This window comes from Platalea leucorodia (genome assembly GCF_965183815.1).
Source record: "Platalea leucorodia genome assembly, chromosome: 2".
Lineage (NCBI taxonomy): Eukaryota > Metazoa > Chordata > Aves > Pelecaniformes > Threskiornithidae > Platalea > Platalea leucorodia.
The window spans coordinates 107,856,305-107,883,441 of record NC_138824.1 but is presented as its reverse complement, the minus strand read 5'-3'; the positions used below and the strand labels follow the sequence as shown (position 1 = coordinate 107,883,441).

Genomic DNA, 27,137 nt, shown 5'->3' with positions numbered 1-27,137 from the left:
TGCTACATGACAGATCTGTATTGTCAACTATATTAACGTTCCAGCCAACAGACTTTGCACTTTTACTGCCATGTGCATATAGAATGAAAGTTTCAATATAAATAACCCTCCAATATATAACTGATAAAAGATGTGTAGCACTAATATTTTTATAAAGACGAATCACACGATGCACTTCTCTTCTGGACTTTAAACAAACCAAATCTATCTTATACTACATGGATTTTGCTTCCTTTTTACAGCGTAAATATGTAGCTTTAAGTTTGGGTCAACTCTCACTGCCATCGTTAGGGAACTAGTGTTCCTTCTTTCTTCTTTCTGCTGTTTTTGTGTCTAAATGATGCAAACATTGAAGTAACCTCTGAGAGAAGATTATTTGAGGCAATTTTTTTTATTATTTCTAAATTTAATTTATTTAAATTTAAATTCAATTATTTCTAAAGTTTAATATCACAGGGACACAAAGATGTAAATTGCTGCCCTCTTAAAACATCTTTGCTAAAAATTGTCTCTCCAAAAGAGGAGCGCAGCAAGGTGTGAATTTTACCCTGATAGCAACTGTCACTTGATTGAGGTGCTAAATGTGAAAGCTGTTATTTTAACTCTGAACGAGACAGTCTGTGAAAAACATGAACCCGAATTAAGGATAATTAAATCCCAGCTATTGTTAGCTAATTTTTCCTTTATTTCTTATTTTCCTCAGTAATGGATTGCATTTAGTTATCATTATGAAAAGGTAACAAGCTTAATTGGAAACAGCCCACGGTTGTGAAAGAAAAAGGCAGAACCCAGTCGTCCGGTTGCCCTGTGCGTGCAGATCAGTGACTCCTCCGAGGCATCACCGGGTGCTCTCCCCGTGGAAGCTGAGGTGAGGAAGGGGGTGGCGATGCCTCGCTGGACCCGTCCCAGCGGGGAAGCTGGAAGGCTGCACGCCCTGGACTCAGGAATGCGACATTGCTCAGGGCTCTGCCAGTTGGGACATAATGTGAGAGCCTGCGCTCAAAGCTTTATTACGAAATACTTAGCACTCTGTAACTTTGCCTTCTAAAATCCTTTGCTGTAATCTCCTTGTGTTGATGAGACCTTAATGTAGACTATCTCTTGACTCTGGCAGCTATTTTCAGCATATCAGCCTGATTTGCCCTGGGCTGGTTTAATTAATGCCAATAAGGACAGCTAGCGCCAAAAACCTTAGCAGTACAAAAGTGCCTGTTCCTCGCATCAAAGAATGGACAAACAATATTGAAAATTACTTTGGAAAAAATGGTTGTGCAAGCTAGGCCTTCCCTTTCTTACAGCTCTAGATGTCGTGCCACAGCAGCCTAAACTGATCTCGGCTGACTCACAGTCCTGCCCCTTCCCGGCCTGCCACACAGCCTCCCCTTTTTTATGCCAGCTGGCACTCAGGCAAATAAGCAGGAAAACAGTTCCGGGTGCTCAGCTGGCTAAAAAGAAAAGGTATTAATCTTTGGCCAGCCTGGCTTCCCAAACTAACTTATCAGCTAGTGTCATGAGCTCCAGTGCCAGCACAAGAGCACAGGTGGGAATACTGGGGTTGGGGGGAGAGCAGGACTGTGGCACCTCCAATTGAAATGACCAGCCTCCAGGTGGATTCACACCTAACAGCAGCAGCCTGCAACTGCTGAACAGAAATGGTCCCGTCCTCCTACCCCATCTCCCTTCTCCCAGCCAAATACCCCTGCGTCCCCCCTCATGCTGGCTCTGGCCTGAATTACAGAGTAAACTGATGGGAGTCTGCTGATCCGGAAGAAAATGTGTCCCAGAAAAAAAAGCAATGGCTCCCTCTTACAAGTAGAAAGCGAGACCCAAAGTCCCAAGGGTACTATTTGCTCCTTCTCTTTATCTTTCTTCCCCATCTCTTTCTCTTACCCTTCTTGAGACGTGTTGTTATCCATGTTAGCAAATATACAGCCCTGTGGGGAATTTTCCCTCAAGAACTGTGGTGGCTGACCACAGCAGCTCCTCCAACGCAGGATGGAAACTGAAACAGAAAATAACCCCGTTTCCCTTGTACGGCATGGTCATGTCCTGCATGATCTGTGTAACGCAAGCATGGATGATTTCCATTTCACTGCTTGTGTAGGTCAAGCCTATGGGTAACTTCAGGTGATACTCTTCCACCTTTCCCCTCAAAAAAACAAACCAATAGTAATTTCACTTTGTGGAAGGTCAGGCAGATCAGGAAGCGTTTCCAAAGCAAGGAACACAAATTATTCACAACCTGAAGTTGAAATTGGTAGATCATTTCCCTTCAAGAAGTAGAGGGAAGTTGCAGAAATATGCAAACCATTATATTCAAGTTCTGAAAAGTTTAGTTTTGGATATACCAAACAGTACCACCACACCATTTTGTAAACTTATTTTAAAATTACTTCTGAATTTGTCCTTTTTGTGTAAAAACCGATTTTAAAAAAAGATTGTATTGATATTATTGCTTTATTTCAAGATATCTATAAATTTAGGCTGACACTGATATAGGGGTTCTCATACCGAAGTTTTTCTTACCTTTAAACACATGAAACGAATTTTTAATGTTTAACATAAATCTTAAGATCCCTGAGCATGAGACAGCATTCTCCATAAGAGAAATGCTAAACAACTATCCATTTGCAAAATGTGGGTCTAGCCTGTAAGCCTCTGCTCCAGTGGATCTCTCTTCCGTGTTGACTGGATTCTGCATTCACCCTGGAGCCTTTTTTGGGCTTGATCCAAAATGCTGGCATTAGTAGAAATCTGTTGAAAAAGTTTGGAACCTGACCTTTTCCTTTTCAGTGGAATAGCTTTGGTCATTTTCACAGTTATCTTTTTCCCTCATTGTGTTTAGTGTTCCAGGAAGTAGCAGCCACTCAAAATCTCCAGAATGTCATATCCTCTAATAAATCTGGTAGCTTTATGCCTTATTAGCCTGACCAACATTTGCAGTGGGGAAGCGGGGATTTTTTGCCTTTAAAAAATAATTATTATTTAAACACTGTATTCTGATGTACTCTTAATTTACAGGAGTGTGAACAATTTTCAGGAGTGTGAACATGACTCCATCCGTGTTGCTTTTGATTTATTTAAATGAGACCGGGAATAGGTCTGTCTAGGCTAGACAAAGTGTGGACCTCATGTTTCCTAAATGCAGTACAGTATTTATTTTAATTACTAGCTAGGACTTATTTCACAGAACGGTGAGCATCTCCATTCTAATGACGAATCATGTTCTCTTTCTGTAATGACTGTGATTGCCTCATTATACTTTCCATGCTATATAATTTCTGTGTTGACACAAGCAGATGTACAGCAAAAAACCTCGCTCATCCAGTCAACCTAGGATACTCAACTCGGATTACCCTTTAAAGGACAAGTCTGCAGCACATATAAAACAACAGACGAAAACAAAACCTGAATATTGCCACTTTGAGGTTCTGGTTCCTTTAGCTTACTATTACGTGAATGATATTTTCTTGATAGAAGAGAAAGACCATTCTGTTCTGTCATTAAATAAAATGCTTGAAATCTCCCAATTTAAAATTCTATGCTTCACGTATAGTATCTAGCATCTTATTGGGTAGATTTGTTTTTAAAAGGAGACCTAACAGACACTGTGAATCATCATGTCCTTACCAGATGTAAGCGGTACTTACCCGTACCTCCATGGAACATGACAATGCATTTGCCCTGCTCACCAAAAAACTAATTCTGAGCTGTCACGTAAGAGCTGCTGCTTTACTTAGAGTAACCAGCCATTTTGCAAGACTTCAGTGCATGTTCATACATTCATTATCCCAGCAGAAATGGAGACACCGCCGACTTCATCACTAGGAATCCTTTATTGAATGAAACGCGGAACACCTCCTTTTTAGCCAAGTATTTGGGAAAATACCCTTACGAGTAGTCACCCGTTTGATCCAGTGTTTTCAACAAGGGCAGAAACAGCTTTGTTTTTTAACCTCTCATCTCATACATACAGAACATAATCATATAAAAATGTATTTGAACTTTGTTTATTATGGACATCAAAGAAAAATAACGAACAGTAATATGATTCCTTTCGAAATTTGTTTGGACTGCAAAATCTGGATTACATGGCTTTTGCATTTGTATAAATATTTGGTTACGGGGACACTTTCTTAATACAGACAGAGCTGTGCACACAACAAAGGAGATGGTACCACTCTACAAGAATAAACCATAGCGACAGAAACACGCTTATGTCAGTTAACAGCTTTGCCATTACAGTAAGATATGCATAGCTATAAATTCATAGAATGCACTCAATTACGGAGAATAAACGTCGTCAAGCCCGCTTTATCTTACGATGAATGTAACCCACGGTTTTGCTGTATGCGGAGTGCAAACCGTGCTTTTCTGCAGCCAGCTGGGGCTGCCATTTTGGGCACGGTGCAGCTGCCCCGCGTTGCAGAGGGAAGCCTGCCCGTACCCTTTTATCCCCCTTTTGTCTGGGTCGCTGCCGTTCTCCGGCGCCCGACCTTCCACACAAAACGCGCGCGCGCTGGACAAGGCCAGCACGAGACGCGGCACGAGCCGTGCGGCGGCGACCGATGGGGACCGGTGCGGCCAGCCCCTCCTTTGCGCCCAGGGCAACGGCAAGGGCCAGCGCCTCCCGCGGGGCGCGGTGCCCGGCCTCCGCGGCCCGCCCGCCCCGCGCCCTTCCCGCCCGGGCGTCGCTTCGGCGGTCAGGGACACGCTTCGCCCGCTCACCCCGGGCTTCGGGCGCTCGGGCCAAGGCGCCGCCCCGCTCCTCCTCGCCGGCTGCCCCTCGCCGAGGCGGCGGGCACGTGCTGCCGCGCCGGGGCTGCCGGCGGCCCCGCTCCGGCCCCGGGCGGGCCGGGGGCGGCGGCAGGTGCCGGTACCGGTGCCGGGCGCGGTCGCCGCCGAGCAGCCCGGGGGGGGGGGGGGGGGGGCGGGGGCACGCGCGGCGACGGCCTGGGGGAGCTGGGGCGGGTGCTGGCCGGAAGTGACGGCTGGAGTGATTCACCTGCTGGGCGGTGCGCGTGGGGCGGGGGAGGTGCCCGCGGGAGTCGCGGGGACGGAGCCGCCGGTGCCGGTTGCCCGCCGCTCGCGCCGCGCCATGGCGCCGCCGCCGCCGCTGGTGGTGGTGTCGGTGTCCCTCGTGCTGATCGGCTCCGCAGGTGGGCGCCGGGCGCAGGTGGAGGGGAGGGGAGCGGGAGGCGGCGGCGGCGGCTCTGTCGGGTTGGGAGAAAGGGCGGCGGGGGCGGGGGGTGCTGCCCACACGGCTTCTCCGCGGGTGGCCGGGGGCCGCCTGCTCCGCCGCACCCCCGCCCGTGTGGCCGCCCCGCCCGTGTCTGAGGGGGGGACGCGGCGGGGCGGGGGGCTCCGTCCCCGCCAGCCCTTCTCCCGGGCGGGCGTCGCCGCTGGGTCCCTGCCCGCCTGCGGGCGCGGCCGGGTAGCGGCGCCGGAGGCGCGGTGCCCGGGCGGGCGCTGGCGGTTGGGGCGCGCTGCGGGGCCGACCTGGGCTTTGTTCGCCGCCCGCCAGCGGGGCGGCCGCTGCCGCGGTTGTCTCTTCCCCCTCCTCCCCCCTGCCTTTGCCCGCCCCCCTCCCGGGCAGCCCTCGGCGTGGCTGGGGGCGATCCGCCCCGCCGTGGGCTCCGTCTGCCTCCCGCGGCGTGCCTTTTCTCTCAGGCGGCGGCGGCGGCGGGGTCTGTCCGTCACGGTGCCGTGCTGCCCGCCCGGTGTCGCTCCCGGCGACCCGCCTCTGGGGGCGACCCGCTCCCCGGGCCGGCGGGGCGAGCGGCTGGGGAGGGAGGGACGGGGAGTAAGCGCCACGCCTGAGCACCGGAGTCAAAAGAACAAAAAAATTGAAGTAAACCAAACAAAAAGCCAGACAACGAAAACCAGCCCTGCTGCTGTAATACCTCCCTAGTATCATCTGGATCGAACTTCAAGGTCGGTCCCGGTTTTGAGAGGGTGGAAGGGGCTGGGTGGCCAGAGAGCCCTCGCAGCCCAGTTGTCCCAGGGTCGATGGCTGTGACTGGACTCTGAGGAGAAAAGATGAGAGAATTTGAGGCTGGGGGGAAGGGAGTTGAATTAGATGGATCTAAACTCGTTTGTTTTTCTTGCTGAGAGAAAACAAAGGAGTGGATACTCAAACAAACAAACAAACAAAAAAAAACCAAACCAAAACCAAAGCAACTGTGCCTGGGCTGCTAAAAAGTAGGCAAATATTCTTCATCTCAAACATGAGATGTTATTAGGTTCCTGTAGTGAACTCAGTTGGAGTACCATGTTAACGTTTCCTAAAAATTTCTTTAAAAAAAAAGTTTCCACTACAGTTGACCCAAACTTATGTGAAACTACAAAAGATGACAAAACACCAGTGGAGGTTCAGGTTCACAGTAAAATGTGTATCAGCGGTGTCAGGAGGCCAGTTTTTGTTCGGGTTGAAATGTTAATGCCTTTGTTGATGTCTCTGCTGTTTTGGGAAATTACTCATGGGGTCAAAATTCTGCCTCTATAATGGAAGGAAGAACTCTGATCTCCTGCATGAAAGGTTATCGGTAGTTCAGTGTTAACTCCGTTTCTCTAAGCAGAGTTAGAAACAAGACAGATGCTAAGAACTATGAGTTACTAGTATTCAGTTGACCGGGTTAGTGATTAAGATTTATATTGAAACACTTTATGTAACTAAAGTTGCAAAAAAAGCTTGTTGTGAGTAGAATTATTGCACGTACTGCGAACAAGATAGATCACTGCTAGGATATCAAGGGCTATGATACTATAAAGCTAGGAATAATTAATATATGATGAAATGTAAAACCAGAACAAAATTTTACACTAACTTTACTGAAGTATACAGGTGTCTTCAGACTTCACTGTGAAATTGGATGACTTCGTAAAGAAAGTAATATATTTGTGTTTTGATTAAGAATATCTTTTGCATGGTTATTTGGATGACTGTGCCCTGAAAGACACACACATTTCATAGTCCTCTGAAGGAAATAATTCAATAATCTGTATATCATAGGAGTTGATAGATCATCTGAGCTTGCTTGTGTTTTTTTCCTCCATTAGATTGAGTTAATAATATTCCTGGGTCTGTGTTCCAGGTAGACATTACTTCCTTCACAGAGGGAACGGATATCAGCAAGTTGCTGTTCCCTGTGTGGACCAAACTGAGAGGAAGGAAGCTAGTTTGTGTGCGGTTGAGTGAACGCTGTTGGCAGTGGAGGATTGTCTAGGTGCTGAAGTCTTTACTTGGGTTTGTGGTACTGGAATAATTTGTCATGGTATTTTAGGGCTTGTGCTATGTGCTATTTTCACAGCTCTTTCCCCCCCACCCCCGCCCTTCCCCCCTGTATTACTCACTTTCCTTGTTTCACTATCACTGAAAGTAGAGGATTCAAAATAACTGATATTGTATAAATAAGGAGTCTTATCTTGACTGTACAAAATACCCCTTCAGCAGGCAATGGGGCTATACCATTATGTGTTGAAATAGGAAAGTGTTTGGATTTAAGCTGTCCCTGAACCCTGCTCAGGGGTTTAATCCCTCTTTAAGGTCAATTTCACAGTCATAAATAACTGAATTGGGAACTTCCTTTCCCTTGTAGGAAGGGAAGAGTTCATCCTTGAGCATTTCAGAGTACTAGGGGAGAACAGTTCTTTTCGGCTCTTTGTAATTAGTAATTAATTAATTTTAGTGGCGCCCTCGGTATTACATGGCTGTACAACTGATAAATAACTTGTGGCAGTTTCTCTTTGCATTGGCGCTTCTGGAAGATGACCACAAAACGGGTTGGCGTAGTGAAATTCGGTCTTCTGCTGTCTTGCAGACTTCTGATATGAATTTACATTGGGGTGGCTATTTCTGCACTCATAACAGCTTTTCTAATTGTACTAATTTTTCTCTATCTAAGAATGCACTCCACGGCTGTGGTGAGTGAGAACTTGATGGCTGTTTGGTGTGTATTGTAGTTAAGTATGATCAGTCATTTCAAGTAAGGTTGGACCAGATGGTCCTTGAGGTCCCTTCCAACCTGGTATTCTATGATAAGTAGTTTGGGATTGCAAACTCTGCAAATTCTGTTTAGCTTAAATGAACACTGTATAGCTGTCATCAACAAATCCTGGAATAGGGTAATAGAAATGATGTACCTCTTCAGATCTTGGAATATTTTATTGAGATAATTGATATTAAACTGTTTCCACAGGGCAATACAGAATTCTGGTTTGAAGAGGAAAGCTCAGTTGTGATGTTAAGTGCTGCCAGATTTTGCTAGGTCTTATGGATGTGTAAACTGGTGTATGTGGTTTATTTTTTGTTTCTTTGTTTTTTTTTATTATTAATTCTAAGCTTTCCAGAATGCATGGTCATCTCAAGAGCTAATATAAAGAAAGCCTATTGTTTCTCATTGTCAGTGGCACTGAGCACGTGTTTGCCTATGCTGTGACTTCAGGGGGACTGTGTACATAGTGGTAACCTTTTCCTGGCTCTACAGTGTTGGGGAAATCATCTCATTCCATTTTCAGCAAATTCAAGTTTGTGTAGGGTTTTAGAAGGCTGAGAATAAATATAGCTGCCTATCTTGTGGTCCTGATCTAACAAATAAGATAGTGACCTATGGCTGTTAAACTTTTAAAAATGTGTAATGGCAGAATGCAAATTTTCAATAACTATGAAATGTTAACATAGCCAGATTAGTATCTATCTTTGTATAGGTATAAAAAAGTGATTACATCTGTGGTGATCCATTTAGCCTTCAGAAGATATGTTATACAAAATAGTAATGCTGTGCACAGAAATGCTCAAATTGAAGATAAGAGTTTGAGTAGCGTTTTAAGGTAAATAACTAGGCAGGAATTTCTTCAGTCTGTAGTGATACCTCTTATTGCTGCTCTTGTGGTGGTGCGGGTTTTTTGTTGTTGTTTTTTTCTTTTTTTTTTTTTTTCCTAACAATAGTGGTAGGAGGTAGTTTTGTACTGTATTGAAATTCTGCAATGTGTGATGCTTTTTTAATAGAATATTAAGCTTTTAAATAAAAATAAAGTTCAGGTAAGCTTTGAGAAAAGTCTGTGGTTATTGCCCTATCATTAAGTGGTATTCATAAAACTTGCAAAGTATTTCTAATAACATGCATGCAGGACTAGAACCTAATGCAGACATGGTAAGTCAGCATTTGGTGGATAGTACACTTTGTCAGATATGTATAATAAGGAACTTAAGCCTGTTCATGTTTTTATGCATGCAACAGGATCTTACAGAAGCTTAAATTAGGAGAAATTTGACTACCACAGGAGATAAATCATCATTCCTATCCCAGTCTGTTAATTGTTAAACCTGGTACACTTCACCCATTGCAGAGTAATTGTAACAATTTGCAGGGTTCAAGTTCTTCTTAAGTGTCCGCTGACATTAAAAGTTATATGAAGTTCAGGACTCCTTTCCTAGGTGTCCCAGATCTTCGTGCTTCAGGAAGTATGAATTTATTTTAAAAATGACTTTATCAACTAGTTACTGCTGTGACATTGACCATGAGATTTGAATTACAGTCATTTTGCCTTAACTAATCTTGTGTTTATCAGGAGGTATTTTATGCATTCAGAATGCTGCTGCAAAGATTATTATAGCTCGTTGCTTTGGTCTTCCCTAACTGCCTCCCCTCCCGCCCCGCGCTGGCTTCCCTGCGTTGCATCAAACTTCAGCTGCCTGTCTGCCTTCACTTCCAGTGCTTGTCACAGCCTCTTCCAAAGCAGAGTCCACTTAATATAGAGATGAAACTACCACTCCTAAATGGCTGGTTTAGCTTCTATTGCTGCTTTACAAAAACTATATTTCCATACGAGTACTAGTATGCTTTGCTACTGATTCCATTCATGCTTCGAGAAATTCCTTGTCAATATGTTTGAATCTGCCTCAGTGTTGGAGCGTTTGCCACAGTGCCCACAGAGATTTGTACAGATGAGGGAACTTGGTTTTGGGGCCAGTATTGTTTCATCATACTTCCTAACTAATTTAATCATTTGTTGCTTGCATGCATTCATAAACTTTTAATGGCAGGGATTCTCTTTTTGCTCTTGTTGTAACCTCTGGTTCATTTCATGGAGCATTTAGATGCTATGTGAAACTATAAATAAGGAGAAGTTTCAACAGTTGTGTGGCTCACCAGCTTCTAAGAATGTGCCCCCCCCCCCGCTGCCTCTTACATCAATTTAGTTACTGCTAGCTAAATATACAGTTAGCTTATGATGGCTCTTCCCTTTTTTTTTCTCTTTTCTTTTTTTTCTTTTTGTCTTCTTTCTTTTTAGGGAATTCCTCTTTTTACTAATTTGCATCTTTTAGGGGATGGCTATAAGAAGAGCCACTTCAGCCTGTTGCCATGGGAGTAAATGGCAGTGAAGCTATAGTTCTGTGGAAACCTGTTTCAGTAGCAGCTTGAACATAAGCAGCCCCTGCATCCTTGCTGGTCATTTCCTTTACTGCACAACTGCCCTGATTGTGTGAGTGTGTGGTGAATGGGTCTGAGTTGAGGCTGCTTAAAACTTTCATTAATCTTTTTAACTGGTTAGATTGCGGGATTTGAAACAAGAGAGTTTTGCCAACAACTTGTCCTGGTACAGGGCAGAAATGAGTGACAGGAAGGATGGCAGAAGAGCATTAGGAGGAAAAGCCATTCTGCTTTATCAGTGTTCTCCCATAGGAGAGAAATGTCTGTATAACCTTGGCCTGGGGGGAGCTTAGTTGGGGAGTCTGACTATATTGCTACATCAGCCAATCAGTTGAATGGCTAGATGTTACCTCAAAGATTATTTTTGCGTCCCATTTTATGTTGTACCTCGCATTCATCTGGCTTCATAGCGAGCCAGTTCAGGGAGTTTCAAAGTCAGAAAAATACTAAATTTTTATAAGGTCAGTTTTCTACCTGTTGCTTTTCCTGATCCAACTTGGTGAGATCAAGTCCGAGTTGTAACAAAAGAGACTCAGCTGGAACCTCAAACCTGCGTGGCTGGAGTATATTACTATTGATTTTTTTTTTTTTTTTTTTTTAATGTCACCCACTTACTGGATCGTGTATTCAAAACTTGTGATAGAGAGGCAAGATTTGGAGCTTTATTGGCTGTGGGCTGGAGGCATTCACCAGTGCTGTGGTGTCCTTCAGTTAAGAAGGACTGTTAAGAAGCATCTGAGGTACTGGACGGTCACAAGGTTTGCAGTTCCACTTGCTGCTACATTTTTTAATAGATATGTTTTTCATGCCCTATAGCTAAAACCTGCAGTTAGTATGTTGAAAGATGATTAATCAACAAGAAATATTTGGTGTGTGTGGAAGGAAGGATGAATTTCATAAATTCACAATCGTTTTAACTTGTGCAGTTTGTATAGGGAATTGAAATTTCACATATTCACTGATCCTGCATTTTCAGTTCTTCCTTTTAGATGTATTAACAGCATAAGCTACAAGGAATGTTTCATCTCAGTTGTTTTAAGGCATGTAAAAATAATGTGTGTGTGTGCGTATATGTATTTTAAAGCCTCCCTAAATTTTTAAATGACTAGTTAACTTTGTGGCTATTTAGGGTGGATATTCTAGTTCTTTGAGCTTATTACCTTCTGGCTGTTTCTTACATGGGGGGGCAAAAGCAGGCAGACAGCCACTTCTTTCTGTCATTGTCATGCTTCACCTTTTTATTTAAAAAAACCAGCAACAACAAAACAACCCAAACCCAAAAAACCCAACCTTGTACTACTGAATGAAATAATTTTCAATCTTAATGCAAAACTTGCATGTACTGGGAGAAAGCATTGCTTGTTCAGTAGCTTGGAAGAGCCAAAACCCCTTTACTCAAGTGAAAATAATATGGCTGCTCAGTTAAGTGTTTGATTGCACTTAACTCCCTGATGCATTGACTGACAGATGTGCCTGACACGTTCACACTGCAAGTGGGCTGCTTCATTCAGTTTCCTTTTAAATGCCATCAAATTGGCAGGGGAAAAAAAATCGAATCATGTGACTTGATTGCTTAGTGACTGTATAAGCCTTCAGTATCAGTTTATAGTTGGAAAATAAGTGACTTGCAGGGCTAAAAGCAAAAACAACTCATGCAGTTGATGTAGACTTCGTAGAGGAGAGGGACGCTTTTGAGTGAATAAGTCGTGTCAGGATTTGGGTTCTGATTTTTTTTTTTTTTTTCTGCTTTGGCTGAAAAATGTCTTTGTAATGGTTGGCCCTCATTTCATTTTACACTTCTTAATACTATTATGGATGGTTCCTTAATGGCTCTTGAGTGCAGTCTGAAGGAGCAGTTTCACATTACACCTAGCCGCATTGCCGATGTGATGCGGTTACATCTGGTGTAACTTCATGCGTCCTCCAGGGTGTTGCTATTTCCAGCGATGGCACTGGGTTCCTTCTGCCCTCCCTTGTGCCAGAGCCGTGTCACGCAGCTGCTGTGTGAGTCCATTCGGCCGACACAAAACTTTTCTTTTTGGAGTGCGGTGTTTTCCTGTTGGGCGAGTTGACGAATTCAAAGGGCTTGGTGGCGGCTGGTCGGCTGGGAGCAGCGAGCGCTGGCAGCAGCCCGGCTGGTGTAGGTGTGATGTGAAATGGCTCTCTGCGGGTGGGGCTCCCTGGCAGCCTAAGCAAACCCTTGTCAAGGCTCGCAAAGCCTCGCAGCTTTTCTGTCTCGGGCCACGTACGTTGTGCTTGGGGGACTCTCGTTCGCAGAACCCCACCAGGAGAGGAAGAGCAAAGCTTCCTGTGCAGTGTCAGTTTTTAGCGGAGTCAACTCTTTGTTCTGGAGCTCTGCCTTTTTGCATAAAGTGTTATCCTGGCGTAAAGGGAGGTGACAGGATCAAATCTGAGGATGAGAGGGCAGGACCTCAGCAAATCCAAAGTATTCAAGTTGTCATTCCCTTAATCCTGCAGGTTGAATTAGGTCACACTGGATCATTTAAATGTGACCAAGCGTTAAAACTCGGAGCTCGTAGTGATCTCCTGTAAATGCTGGGCTAAACAGTACTCCTGTGCTTAAGATTAATTCCAATTTTTGTTATGATGTCCCCTCCCCCTTTATGTTGCCCTCCCCCCAAAGTGTATCCTTTCTTTCAGTAATGAAATACAAATGCTCCCTCTCTCAACTTGATAAGCACGTTCCCCTCCAGTAAGGTCATCAACTGCTGCAGTTGCTAGGCTACTCGGCTGATGACTTTGGGTTTAGCAACAAAAAAGCTTCAAGAATGTGCTGAACAAGGAAGGAGCACAAGGACAGTTGTAAAAGGAAAGGGATGTTGGATAGAATCTGAAGGCAAACACCATGTCAGGGAAGAAGTGAAAGCTGGCGGGGGGGAGTAAAAGATCAGTAAAGCTTTAGCCCGTGGTTTTTAGGTTTTTCTAGTCGCATAACTATTCCAGCTGATCGCAGTGAATCGCAGTTGGGAATGAAATTAAGCTCGTGCCATGTATTTGCAGGGTTGGGGTTATTTGTAGGTCTGTTTATATAAGTCTTAAAGTTAAGAATTTTTTTGTTAGATTGGGAGGATGAGTGACTTCTAACTTAATTGTGCAGTACATTTTAAACTGGGGCACGGGTATGCAACACTACATGAATTAGAGCTAGTTATTCGTTTAATGCTGTCCGAGGACATCCAGACTGAAAGAACATTTTTTTTTTTTTCTGTCTTTGAAGCTTAGCCTGTTTCCTGTTGGCTTAGGGTTTGCCTTTTTTTTTTTTTTTTTTTTTCCCCTTCTTGTGTGGTTTGACAGAGGGTTTGTGGATTCAGGTGAACTCTGGTAGATACTCAGTAACTTCACGGTTACTGTTGAATTGATGGATTTTCTTAGATTTTTCAGGCTAGACCAATGCAGGATTGCTTCAGCTTTGGCTTCTGTTCAAAGCAGATCACCTTAAGGTGGTGTTTGTGGTATTCTGAAGGGGAATAGGTGTTTTTGAGCTGTTCTGCAGAAATTGTGAGCTTAGAGTGGCAAAACTTCAGGTTTTGGAACTGGTCAGATTTCAGTTGTTGCTGAAAACCATGTTTCTTCTGTGAGTCTGGGGATCAGACAGTAGAAGGGAATATAAGACTTAGTAGTGGAGTCCTCTTTAATTGTGGGAGCAGATGAAGAGAGAAAAGTCAGAAACAGGCAGGGAGAGAGCAGATCCATGCTTTGAAGAACTAATGTCACATGGGTTACTGTAAGGGTGAGTGCAACTGGGAGACTTTGCCCAGTAAATGTGCCTCAGAAAAGTGGTGCTTCCCCCTGGTTGCTCAGAGGAAGTGAAGTGTGGAAATACAAACCCACTGTTTTAGACCCAGCAGCAGCAGAGTTGACTGTCCAGGTGGTAGAACTTTGCCAGGCTTATTCTGACATGCAGGTTTTTTTCTGTATTTTGCTTTAAGCGCTCCTGCTGTTTCATCAGCCTTCTCTTTGTAGCTTATGGCAGAACCTTCCTCTGCGCACATAAGTCTTTTAGCTGCACCACCTGTAGAAAAAGTGTCCTGAAAACTTAACCAGACCAAGCTCTGGGAAGTTTGGTCACTCAGCTTCATTCTGCTGTCGGTAAGGCAGCTGAGATGAAATGTGAGAGGGATTTAAAGTCTTGCCTCTACGAACACTAAGTGTCCATATAAAACTCAAGCTCTTTTCCCAGAAATTGCTTTGTGGATTTAGTTTCCTGAACTATTTCTGTATTTTAGTCTGGGATTAAATGAACTAGGAAGGAGGAGACAGAGGACTGCGAGCCAAATCTCTTCTTTTCTAGGTGAGTGCTTTTATTCCTGGGTTGTCTTTACTTTCTCTGGCTCCACAAACTGTAACTCTACTGCATAGTAGAAGGGCTTCACTAAGATGTGTGACTCTGATTACCTTAGAGAGCACTATCCTGGGAGGTATGAAATGCAGGTATAAACATCTTCTGTCTGAAAAATCTCTGTCTTCAGGGATTAATCGGTGTTCTGCCTAGTGGACTTAGGCTAGTATAGAGAGGCAAGGTTTTATCTTCTTTCTAACTTTTTTGGATTGGGCCTTTTTGAGGTTTAAGTAGAGGGATATGTAGTTATGTTAATGTCAATAGCTTTCAGAATGTTAGATTTATAAGTGCTTGATGCTTTTGCTAAGATGGCTTTTTTTTTTTTTTTTTACTACTTAGTGTGAACTGTGCTTTTCTATGAAATTTGTATTGTAGCATTGTATGATAACCAGAGTGTCAAGCATGGGAAAAAATGTGAGCTGTAGAGCATATTAAACGTTAACTGTTTAACACTTTTGATACTAGCAGGACAGTACTTTGTTAGAAAAAGCTTTGCGATTTGCTTTTATCAGCAGTGGATTATCGTAAAAATCTGAATTTTCTGCAGAGTTCTACAGTTATTACACTCCAAAACCAAACCTGCTCTTTGGATACATATCCGCTATAGATTCAGGTGCAGTAATGCTGTGCCATTTTTTCTTTTCTTGTTTTATTCACTGCTGCATGATTATCTTGCTTTTGGTAGTTCATTGCCTGTTGCTTGCTTGTTTGTTCCTTTCCCTCACCTCTTGCTAATTCTTACCTCAGGTGAGGTTGCTGTGAAGGTTAAGCACTCTTCGGTATCTAGGTGCCTGATTAAATTAATAAGATGTGTATTGAGCTAATACCTATTTCAGATTCTATCTTGAAACATTTGATGAGAATATTTGTGTACTTTGGCTATAAAAGAGAATTTTAGAGTTTCATTCTGACATCAAAAGTCCCCAAATCTGTTGAATTTGCTTTCTAAAGGGAAGACAACTAATTTTTTTGTCATCAAACTTACGTTTTTCTTCTTTCTTGTCATTGTTCCTTTAATGTTTATTAAGTTAAAGAAGACTCGTTAGGGACCTTCCGTTGTGTTGTTCCATGTCATGTGTCCCATGGAAAAACAGTGAAGTTGAGAAAATAAGTATGACTAGAGCTGGTTGAAAAACTGGAATTGACTCTTTTCCCTTCACTCCCTGTCCCCCCAAGTTGCTTAGCCTGAATTTCTGAAGCCTGATATAACTTTTACAGAAGCTGAAGTGGGGTTAACCCTGCCTCAGTCTGTGTTAAACCTCATCGGGACCAGGGACACAATGTTTTCAGGATTTTTTGCGGTATGGTGATGCTTGCCAGAAGTTGTAGGGTTTATAACATGTGGAAAGTTAGATGTGCCAAAGCTGCATAGCATTTTTGGCCCAAGTTCCAGAAAGCTATGACTGTAATGGGGCCTTGCTCTTGCTGTTGGAGGTAAGATGCTGGAAACTGTGAGAACCCAAACCTGAAGCTAGGCATTCTGTCCTTTGAGGGTCCCCCAGTAAAGCTAGAATTCAGTTGGTGGTGCAGTCAGTTATGATAAGTTGTGGCAAAACAGCATAAGCAAACTCTTGGCTGTGGCCATCTTGGCTGTGCTGATGTGACTCAGCTTCTGGGTGCTGTAAAAATCACTAAAATGAGTAATGTCAAATGTTCTTTTCCCTTTACTTTTGCAAAGGCAACTTTTAATCCATTTATGTCATTAGGAGCACGCTGCCTTGCAGAGGCTTGTTTTGGCATCACTTGAGGATACTGAAGTTTTGTGCAGTGAGGAAGCAGAAGACTGAGATGGTGGCTTTTTGTGGGGATTTCAGCCATGAAGGAGACTTATGTTTGTCTTAGATTGTGCCAGTAAACACTTGGAAGTCTCCCTCAGCTGGGAACTCCTCAGTGTGTACCTACCTCGGTGTGTACTCCCTACTTGCCAAGGGTGTAAATTTGACTCCCTCAGTTCTCCAGGGCATTATTTCAGAAATGCGGTTTGAAATAAGACGTTGTAGAACTTCTGTCTGAGTGGAGGTGGGAAAGGGGAGAGTTGGGGAACTTTGCTTTATCATATCATTAGAGCTAGCTGAAAAAAGTCGGAGAGTAACCGTGGATGAGAGGCATATTCAGAAGTAAAATGAGGATGGTGGGGGAGTTGGTTCTTGAGACTGAAGTCTGTCAAGTGAAAAGATTGACCACAGCTACAGCTATAATCTGTACTTGAAAGAAGAGTCTAAGCTGGAGTATCTCTTAAGTGAATTTTATAGCTCGTATCTCTCAAAGCACTAACGCATTTCTGGTTGTCATTGTTATTTACTTCTTAAGGCCTCATTCTGTGAAGAAAAGCATTTCTGTATTTACAGCCGTTCCTTGTTTACAAGCAGGTATTGGCAAACAAGATGGTTTTTGGAGAGCCTACTAGTAAAGTTGAAGTACTGTGCAAATGCAGATTGCAGATGGATCACATATGGCTTTAAGTACAGCAGCATCTCTGGACTCAACTCTTACCCCGTGTAGAAGTAGTCCGTGCGTCTTTGCAGTTGTGCTTCTTAGTGGTTGCCATTTCAGACATCAGTTAGGACCTGGTGGCAGTCCTGCCTTTGTGGTGCATCTCCCCTTCTCCTGCCCCCTCGGTATATGTCCGCTGCCATACCTTCTGCTGTTCCAGCCGACTCCGTTCAGGGGGGGACTCTGTCTGTTGGGTTGCGTAACACTTCTGTAACGCAGCACTGTCTCATGCCAGAAACAGTCATGCCAAGTTTAAATTTACACTTAAATTTGTGGATGCCAGCAATCCAGAATGTCAGTGTATCCTGAATTTTTAACTTTTTTTTAATTTAAATAAGAAAATACTAAATGCATAAATAATTCATCTAATGAAAATTTGCTTTCTGTTATTTGTTAGTATATATCACAGCTCTGTTTGTATCTGTGTTGGAATGGAGAAAGCTTTGCTCCATTTTAACTTTTTGTCTGCTTCCTGTGTTCAAGATTCTTTTACACTAGAGAACAGTTTCCATCAAATTCTAGCAAACATTTTGTTTTCCCTAGATTATTCTTAAAAAGATTAATAATGTAGTTTGCTAAGTTATGTTCCGCTTGAGTAGTATTTGAAGGTACGTCCAGGTATTCAGAAGGAAATAGAGCTTCTCTAAAGATGGTATACTGGTTCGCACCCCTTCAGAAATCATGCAAAAAAACTTGTTCAGTCATGCAAATGTAGTTTGCAATGCTCTTGGAATTGGAAAGGAATATGGCACATGTTCTCCTTGCAAAATATTTGGAGAACAACATACATGCATTTGGACCAATTGCACTTGTATGTTGATGGTTTCCAGTTGCTTTTTGAGAATCTGTGGCATGCTTCTGAGTCTAAGCTTTGCAGTGATTTGTTTGCTGCAATTAAAAATCAAGTATTTTAATGCTAAGCATCTTTGAATAAGCAGGATAACTGACTTGAGGAATGCTCATCTTTCTGGTGTGTTAAAACAAGTCTGAAAAAGATCTGAAACTTTATCCATGAAGCCCTGCTAACCAAAACAACTACAGATCTCCACTCAGCTTGTTAAAATGTCTGCCTGTTACATACTAACAGTTAGATGCCACAGTTGATCCACTCATGTTTTGAGGAGCATACTAGGGGAGTGAAAAGAGATTGAATCTTCCTGATTTGAGTGGAAACTGAAGGAGGTGAGACTTGGGAAAGCTGGGAGAAAACGTCATCTTGTCATTATGTGATTTGGCTTCATATCGATCTTTAATGCAGTTACAGAATTGTTTGTGTTGGACGTGACCTCAGTCATCCAGCCTTCTGCTCCAAGCAGAGTCAACACTGAGTACTTTGGTCTTGTCTGTGTCAGCTGTCACTAAATCACCTGTCCTATTTTCCTTTTTCATTCTTTACTGCTCATGTACTAGTAGAAGCTTTTCATGTTGAGCTTAAGTCCCTTCCTTCTTTCAGCTTGGGTTTAGTTTTGACTTCCCTAGCAGCGACGCTGCATGCCTGGGCAATATTTCTGTATTCCTCCCTTGGTAGACTGTGCTTGCTTCCTCCTCCTTAGGCAGAGCTGCTGATTGATCTGCTTATTTTCCCAAGTACTGGGGTGTACTTTTTTTGTGGTTAGAAGCAGTTAAATACCTGCCAGCTTTCTTGAGCTCTTTTGCCTTTCAGAACTGTCCCATGGAATTCTACCTACTGAGAAGGTAGGTAGACCCTTCTGAAGTGCAGGGTCTGTACTGGATGTGCCTCCCTCACTCCTCGGGATTTTAAACTCCACTGTTCCATGGTCACTACAGTCAAGGCTACCATTGATCCCATCCCCAGCAAGTTCTTCCTTTTTTTTGTTGAAAGCAATTCCAAGAAAGTATCAAATGGGTTGACCCATTTAGCATCTGTTTTTCCTTGAAATCTTCCAGAAGCCTCCTAGATTGTTTGTGTCCTGCTGTGTTGCCCTCCCAGTGGATGTCAGGGAGGTTAAAGTGTCCCACAATAACCAGTCTCTGTGATTTTAGAGACTTTCTGGAATTGCTAAAATAGACTTCATCTGCTTTCTTGCCCCGATCAGGTGATTTGTAATGAACTTTGACTGTGAGGTTGCCCATACGGACCTCTCCTTTAATCCTGACCCACACACAAGCTCTTAACCAACCTGTTGTCTGTCCCGTAGAACAGCTTTGTGTGTTCCAGCTGCTCCTTCAGGTAGAGGGCAATTCACCTGCTGTTCTTTCCTTCCTGGCTTTCTTAAAAAGCCTGTGTGCATCCATGACAAAGCTCCGTTCATGTGAGCTAACCCACATGTCTCGGTTACTCCGGTGTCGTAGTTCTGTGTACAGGTACTTGAGGTGGTTCCCCTTTCAACATGTTCTATCCTTGCCATGGTCTCCCTTCCTCCCACCGACCTGGCCCACGTACTTAACATGTCTGAATCTCTATTCCCTCCCTTAGCTGCAAAATTCTATCACCATTCCCTGATAGACCTCTCATTTAAAGTGCTTGTCACCAGATTTGATGAGGATGTTCCTAACCCGCTTTGTCAAGTGGATCCCATCTCTAGCTTAGCAGCCCTCATTTCTCAGGGGTATTTGTGGCCATAAAAATTAATACACTGCCTGCAGTGCCAGTCCTGCATCCTTGCAGGATGTGTCTCCACAAGCCTTTTCCCCTTCATGTGAAAGGACAAGGAGAACAAACGTCACCTGGGGTCCCATGTTCTTCTTTGCCACAGGAGTTTTCTAGTCACTCTTGATTTGCTCTAGGTCTCCTTTGTTAATAGCATGGGTGCCTGTGTGAGTAGGTAATAGTAATAGTTAGGGAAACAAAAAAGAAAAAAAAAAGGCAATAGTGGTAGTAATAATAAGGGGTAGTAGTTTAATAGTTGATAGTCCAAGGGTAAGAGAGCCCTTGGCAATCTCTCTAACATGCTGAATCAGACCAAACCTCCTTCACCAGCCTATCTGGCAGTAGATGTGTGTGTCTCCTCTGCAGAAGGGAATCTCCAACTAGTATTGCCTGCTACTCCCTCGCATTGCTAATGCTTAGTTCAAACCCAGCTAGCTCTGACACCTACCTTAATTGAGGTGCTTGCTGCTTCTGCCTGCCATTCTAATATTGACCAAAAAAAATTAGAAAAAGTGGAAAATAGCTTTATATGCTTGTGTTCTTAAGGTAAGAAAGAGACTGTGGAGCACTAGTATAATAAAAATGTGGTGTTGGGAGATGTGCAGTAAGAAAGGAATTGAGATTTATGAAAAATCTCTGAGACTTGGAAGACTCAGACCAATGTTTGGGTACCTCTCATATCAGCTAACGTGTGCTGCAAGCTTCATGTGCAGGAATGATTGTTGAGAGCTATCCTGAGGTTCGTGCTTCATCTTCCATTGATGTGTTTATATGCAGTCAATGTGTGTGAACGTACTACTCGCACTTCAAGAGTTTCAGTTTTTGTACAAGTCGTCTACGTGGGATAAATTCCCGGCAAGTCACTTTAGGCTGTCGGGTTCTGCTTTTATTTGTCTTACGGTCACGATGTTGTTTCATGTGCTTTGGATCAGAGAAATGAGTGCTGTAGTAGAAGCTCAGACTGAACTGTTCGCTGTTTGTGGCTTTTAAAGCACTTTAAGCAAGCTGCCAAGTGATAGGCAGGCCTATTGGAGCCTAGTTTCCTAGGTGCATATCTCTGAAATGTAGTACTTCAAGCTTTTAACATAATTTTTCTTCCTCATTCCTAGTGTACTTGTTCCTTTTCTCAGTGCTCTGCCATCTGAAGGAGAAACAGGTTGTGTAACGTCCACTTTGAAATGATGCTCACATGGAGTTGTCTGGCAATGAAGAGGCAAGAGATAATTGAAGAATTGCTTCTTAGCTGTGTCAGAACAAATTAATAACTTCAGGGACTTCTGGTTGCACTGGACTGTTATTTCTGATTTTGTATTTGATTGAAATTGTCAGAGATGAACAATTAATAGAAGAGGGGGAGAAATGAAACATTGATTGTACAAGTCCTGTTTGTTTAGAAAAGTAGTCAAAAAAAAAAATCAACATGAATACTCATCTGTCCAGTTTGTTTTGTCCATATTGTGTGTTTCAGCAGGTGTCAACTAAAAATCTGAGGTTTTATACTTTTTAGTAGTACAGATGTGTTGTAGCATCTCCAAAATATGAATTCTGTTACCCACTACCCACTGTGAAGAGGCAGATGTCATTGTGTTCCTCTTCCTGAATTACTGAACACTTTCCGAAATCCTCAGCAGGTCCCCTCATGGGAGGGGAAAGCAACTGTATGTTCTGTGGTCCTCTGTTGTGGAACGTCAGATGACAAAGTAGCTGATACTGGATATGCCGTCACAGAGCAGAAGTGCTGCTTCAGGGATTAACTCTTAGTTCAGAATAAGTTTTTGATTTCCCGGGTTACAGATTTGAGGCTTTTAAGGAAGTAACATCGTAATGTATTTCATCATCAGTCACTAAACTGTACTTGACATCCCATCTCATTCCTTTAATGTAGTAAAATGAAAATGCAGAAATGCAATTTGGAAGTGAACTTGAGAATATTGTATTACAGTTCCCTAATGAGGCAGTGAGGGAGAGGGGAATGGAAGAGTATGGAAGTCACTGAGAAGCAGATCAGGAATTTGCATTCCTTGATGCTGTGCTTTATGGAAACATGAATGTACTCTAAATCTACCCATTTCTAGAGATCATGGCTAGTAGTAATACTGTCTTTGTTTATGCAAAGCTGACCAAGCTTAAGGATTATGCTGTAATATATTTCACTTGTCAAATGACCTTTTTTAAAAGATTTAGAATGGCTAGTTTTACACATGGAAATCTGAAAGGATCCTTTAGAAGGGGATAGCATCTGTGGCAAGTCAACCAGTATTCATAAAGATCAGTATCATTTAGGAAATAGTATTAATTCAACATAGTAGCAGAGAATTAGTTGCTCAGATATGTTTACTGTGGTCAAAAAAAGAGGTGATATAAACCTGTTAGAATTACGTTTGAAAAGATGTACGTGGGTGGGTAAGAAACATTGCACGTAAATCTCTCTTGTACCTCAGCTTGATGTTTCTTGTTTTTTTTCTCGAATGGAGGTATTGCCATGCAAAGTAATACCATGAATGGCAGGAAGCTAAATAATCCTACCTAATTTGTAACTGTGTGTTTGTTACTAACAATTGTGAAGGTCTTGTCTTGGAGGCTTTTGTTTGGAATTTAGTACGTCAGGTGCTTTCTCTTTCTGAATGATTTTTTTTTTTTAAATACCTGTTAAAGATCCCTTTGTTTTGACATTAGGAAAAGAATCCAAAGACTTGATACAGAGCAAAATTCTAGGAAGGCAGCTGTTGCAGTCTTTGTTGCAACAAAATTTTAGTAATGCAGCTGTTGCAGTCTGATCTACCGCAGAAATGCACTAGAGCTCCTCTACTATATGGAGAAGTGCAAGTCAGGTAATAACTTGAGCTACCATAGAAGTGCAAGTTAGAGCATAAATGCACTGTTTATAATATTTTTTAATTTTATTTCATTGAGGCTACGATTCTACCGATGTACTGAAATGATCTATCTTCTTCACACTGGCCACTCTTCTTGTGGCCTTGCATCTGTTGTGGCCGTGGTAGCATCTGTGTGACTGTCTAGCTATGACAGGCAGCAACCTACACGCATAAAACGCCTGTGAAAACCTGAGCTTGGTACCTAGCAAGGTGGACAAAACAGTGGATGTACAAATGCCAAACCTGTTTCTGTAATGAGCAAATGGAGCTTTCCACTTCCTGATTGCCATATACGGGTCTGTACGCTTCATGAGGGAAGCCTGTGTTTATTGTAAAAAAGGGTGAATCTCACTTCAGGCCTTTTGAGTAAGTCTGTTTGGGTCACTATATAGATTCTTTTTCAGGGTTGAATTGAGGAAAAATTTGTTGTTCGGAGACATGTTTTGCTTAGAGGCATGCAGTCTTTTTTTGAGGAGTAAGACAAACAGAAAGGGTGAACAAATCTGAAAACTCGTTGAGATTTTTGGAAAGGATTCATCTGTTCGCTCCCTGTAGATGGAACAGCCCTTATACCTCAAGGCAGAGTAGCTTGACTTGATCTAACCTAAGACTTCACAATAATTCTGTCCATCTTGGCAGACTTCATCGCTGTTCCATGCTCTCATTTTACCAATGAGGGAGTACTGGTAGGGTGATTTTCTAATAACTTGAAAAACCTGCTGCTGAAAATTTTGATTTACTTAGCTTCGTATGGGACTTGAATGGTACAAAAAAAATGTATGATTTGAAAGCTGTAACTGCCTGTTGGATATGATTCCAAATGAACAGTACACGAGTTTGCATTGTGTTCAGTAAGATACTGCACAGGATCTCTTAAGTGGTGACAAGTCTGACTAATGACATGATTTCTATGCAGGAAAAGTATATGATGGATTTGAATATATACCAATATATAATAGAACACTTACAGTGAAAACTACATGTGAAGTGTTTCTAAAACAAAATTATTTTTTTATAGGTCTAACAAGAAGCCTAAGCATAACTTCAGTCGACCAGTCAATGTTTGAAAAAGCACAAGGAGAGAAAGTTACGTTGCCATGTACTTTTGTACTCTCAGCGGAAGATGAAGGCCCACTAGATATTGAGTGGGTATTGATACCAGCAGATAATCAAAAGAAGGAACAAATAGTAAGTAGAGACTTTTTTGGACCGTGTTAATTCAGTTATTTGAGCAGGTCAATGTATGAACTTTGGAGGTTTAAAAAGTCAGTAACACTTTTTTAGGTTGGGATTCTTGTGATCTTAAATTACTTTGAAGCACCAGTCATATGAAATACAGTGGAAGTTTTGGAATAGCAGATTAAGTGTGAAATGTGAAGAAGTTTCTCACTGTAAACTTGTCTTCTAAATGAGAACTCTAAAAAGGCTTCAGTTGCAGAAAATAAACTATGCTTTTGTACCTGCATTATTTTCCTGATTGAAAACTGATTTATGGGAATTTGATTTTTAAATATATTAACTCTTTTTGTTAGTTATTAACTCTTTCCTTTCTTTGGAAGCCTTATCAAAAAGATGACTCCTTTTAGTAGAGAGGTTTGACAGAATAAAGATTAGAGCAATTTTAGAGAGTTTTCTTTCAATTAGAAGTCAATGTTGACATGCTGCTACTTGGACAGGTGTTTGGTTGGAGTATTCCTTAGAGTGCTGCGTGTGATATTTTGAAGATTGAGATATTTGGCTATGTCATGCCTCTGGGATTATTTAAAACAGTAGAAAGAAACTGACAAAGATCTGAAAATACCAAATTACTTTGACTGTTTAAATGACAAGTGGATTTCTGAATCATATTTCTTTTTTTATAGATAATTATGTATGCTGTAGACAGGATTTATAATCATTATTATGCTGCTATGACTGGGCGGATGCAGTTTACTAATCCTGATCCCAGATCTGGTGATGGTTCGTTGGATATCCTGAATTTAAAGTCAGCAGACACTGGTACATACCAGTGCAAAGTGAAAAAAGCTCCTGGAGTTCAAAGCCAAAAAATACAGTTGACTGTACTTGGTAAGATAATGTTTTTCTTCCGTTTTCAGTGACACTGTTTGTGTTTGTTCCATTCTATATTTGATATATAAAATGGAAACTTCTGTTGGGCAAAGTTGTACTGAATCTATGATGATGCATGGATCCATTATTGAGACACTGGGGGGGGTGGGCATCATTCTCTTCTGGGAGATGAAGGGAATAATATTAAGAACAATAGGCATTTAAAAAAATTCTGTGTGTGGCTTATATTTCGTAGAAAATCTTCCCACGCATAGAAATGGTTTGTTGCACAAGCTTTGTCTTTAGCAGAATGGACTGACCTACTAGAACACAACTAGTAAGCATTTTTATTGTGACTATTATTAATTCAATAATATTTTGTTTATTAGTAAAGCCAGCAAGAACTAAATGTTCCATTGAAGGATCACAGGAGATTGGAAAAGACGTTATCTTGAAATGTGCATCACAAGAAGGATCCCCACTTTTGTCTTATGACTGGAGAAGAGTATCTGGCACACAAGAACTTCCTGCCACTTCCACGCTGAGTACTGTCACACTTTATTTATTATTCTGAAATGCTTAAGAAAGATTGTATTTGTATCTTTGGTTTATCTTGACTTGTGAGCATCTCATGCTTAATTTTAGTATAGAGCAGTCAAGATAAGTGTCACTTCTACCCTCTCACTGGGTACTAAAACTGACTTTGAAGCAAGTTGTTTGCTGTTTTGTTTTGGGGTTTTTGTTTGTTTGTTTGTTTTTTAATTCACAGTGGGAAATGTTTCAAGCTTTAAGTTGAGATCCTTACTATTGGGCTGCAGAAGCGCACTCATCTGTGCCATGAATGTTGTGATTTCTCTTGCTTGAGAATATTGGCTGCTTTTGTGCTCAGGTGGACAGTGGGGAAGAGTCAGAACAGAGTCTAGACCAGTGACTAGAGCTGCTTTCAGGGAAGTGGAGATAAAAAGCTTGAATTTTATTAGAGATTGAATTGAGGTCTTCACTTTCTGATCAAGTGACAGAACTTCTTCCTTAAAAAGGGATACAAGTCTTTAGAAGAAAAGCTGTCCAGAGTAAAGGAGAAGAGAAGGCTTACCTCTTCTCACAAGAGCTGACATCCAGGAAAGAGTTACACGTTATGAATTTTGACTGATGGATCCCAAATTATTATAGTGGTGGTATTGGATTTTTATTTTGAGAACTTAATTGTAGAAGGTTAATTTGTGAGTTTTGGCTTTGTGAAAGTTATTCCAGAATATTTTTTTTTAAAAGTACTGCTCAGTACCAATTCTTTTTGATCTCCTTTGTAGGTATGAAAACCTTGAACCTTGAGATGGTGCGTTTTCCTTGCAGATTAAGCAGTTTAAGAATCTGCTTACAAATAGATATATTTTAACTCGGGTTGTGCAGGACATACAGCGCTAAGTGGTATCCTGTGTCTAAAAGTAGCCAAAGTGAATGTCTAGGGGAGAGGGAGTTAAGAACTTGTGTGGTTCTTCCTCATAGGGGTCTCCTATCTTCCCTTAACTTATGCCTCAGGAAATTCACATGTGGTTTCAGTTTGATTGATTTAAAACAAAAACTGACTTCTGTGAACTTCTCCACTCTCATTTAAACTTTTGTTGTCTATTAGAATCTGTAATATCTTAGAGCACAGATCTCTAAAAATCAGCTATGTATGAAGAGTCTCGTACTGTTCTTCATTTTGATCTTGCCTCCTGGTAGTGCTGGTTGATATCTCTTATTTATTGTTCTGACAGTGAACAGTTGATCGCTAATGTCCTTCTCTGTACCATTCAAGATCTTAAGCTTCTGTTGTTACTCCCCTTCTTTCTCCACATCCCAGATTTCTCTCGTGGTAACAAAAAAATCAATTGACAATATCAGTGCTGGACAAGAATGACTGACAAAGTATGCAAAAGTGGCGTGTAGCTCCGTAAAACAATGTTTGCTTTGGGCTTGTGAAGTTCGGGGACACTGAACTTCTTCTCAAGACCCTAGATACTACCTAATTTCTTGATCAGCAGGAAGAGCAAAGTATTTGTGTGGTGCTTCGTTCCCGTGATGTAGTCTTTTGCAGTGCTGATGGCAAATCTCTTGGCAATTAAAGCATGCAACCCATTTGAAGTTCACATATTAGAATCTCACAAAAGTAGCTGTCAGTGGCTTTGGAAGACCTGCGGAAATGCTCTTTTTGTTTTCACTAATCCATGCCTCCTACTCTGTCAGCATAGCTAGACTTAATGGGTCAGTCATTGGAGTGCCGTGTTTAGCTTACATCCACCTCACATTGAACACAGGTTCTGCAGGCATCTGAG

At 42.1% G+C, this 27,137-nt stretch overlaps 1 protein-coding gene across 1 annotated transcript in view; it reads left to right on the top strand.

Annotated features, from left to right (window-relative positions):
* Positions 1 to 5,098: 5,098 nt before the first annotated feature.
* The window catches only part of CXADR (CXADR cell adhesion molecule), a gene marked incomplete at both ends in the record, with an annotated part of 37,145 nt that continues 15,106 nt past the window's right edge, over positions 5,099 to 27,137 (top strand). Inside the window, 4 exons of the mRNA XM_082336448.1 lie at positions 5,099 to 5,159; positions 23,792 to 23,961; positions 24,636 to 24,840; positions 25,212 to 25,367. Coding sequence (XP_082192574.1) covers positions 5,099 to 5,159; positions 23,792 to 23,961; positions 24,636 to 24,840; positions 25,212 to 25,367 — 592 coding nt within the window. The remainder of the gene's footprint in view (positions 5,160 to 23,791; positions 23,962 to 24,635; positions 24,841 to 25,211; positions 25,368 to 27,137) is intronic.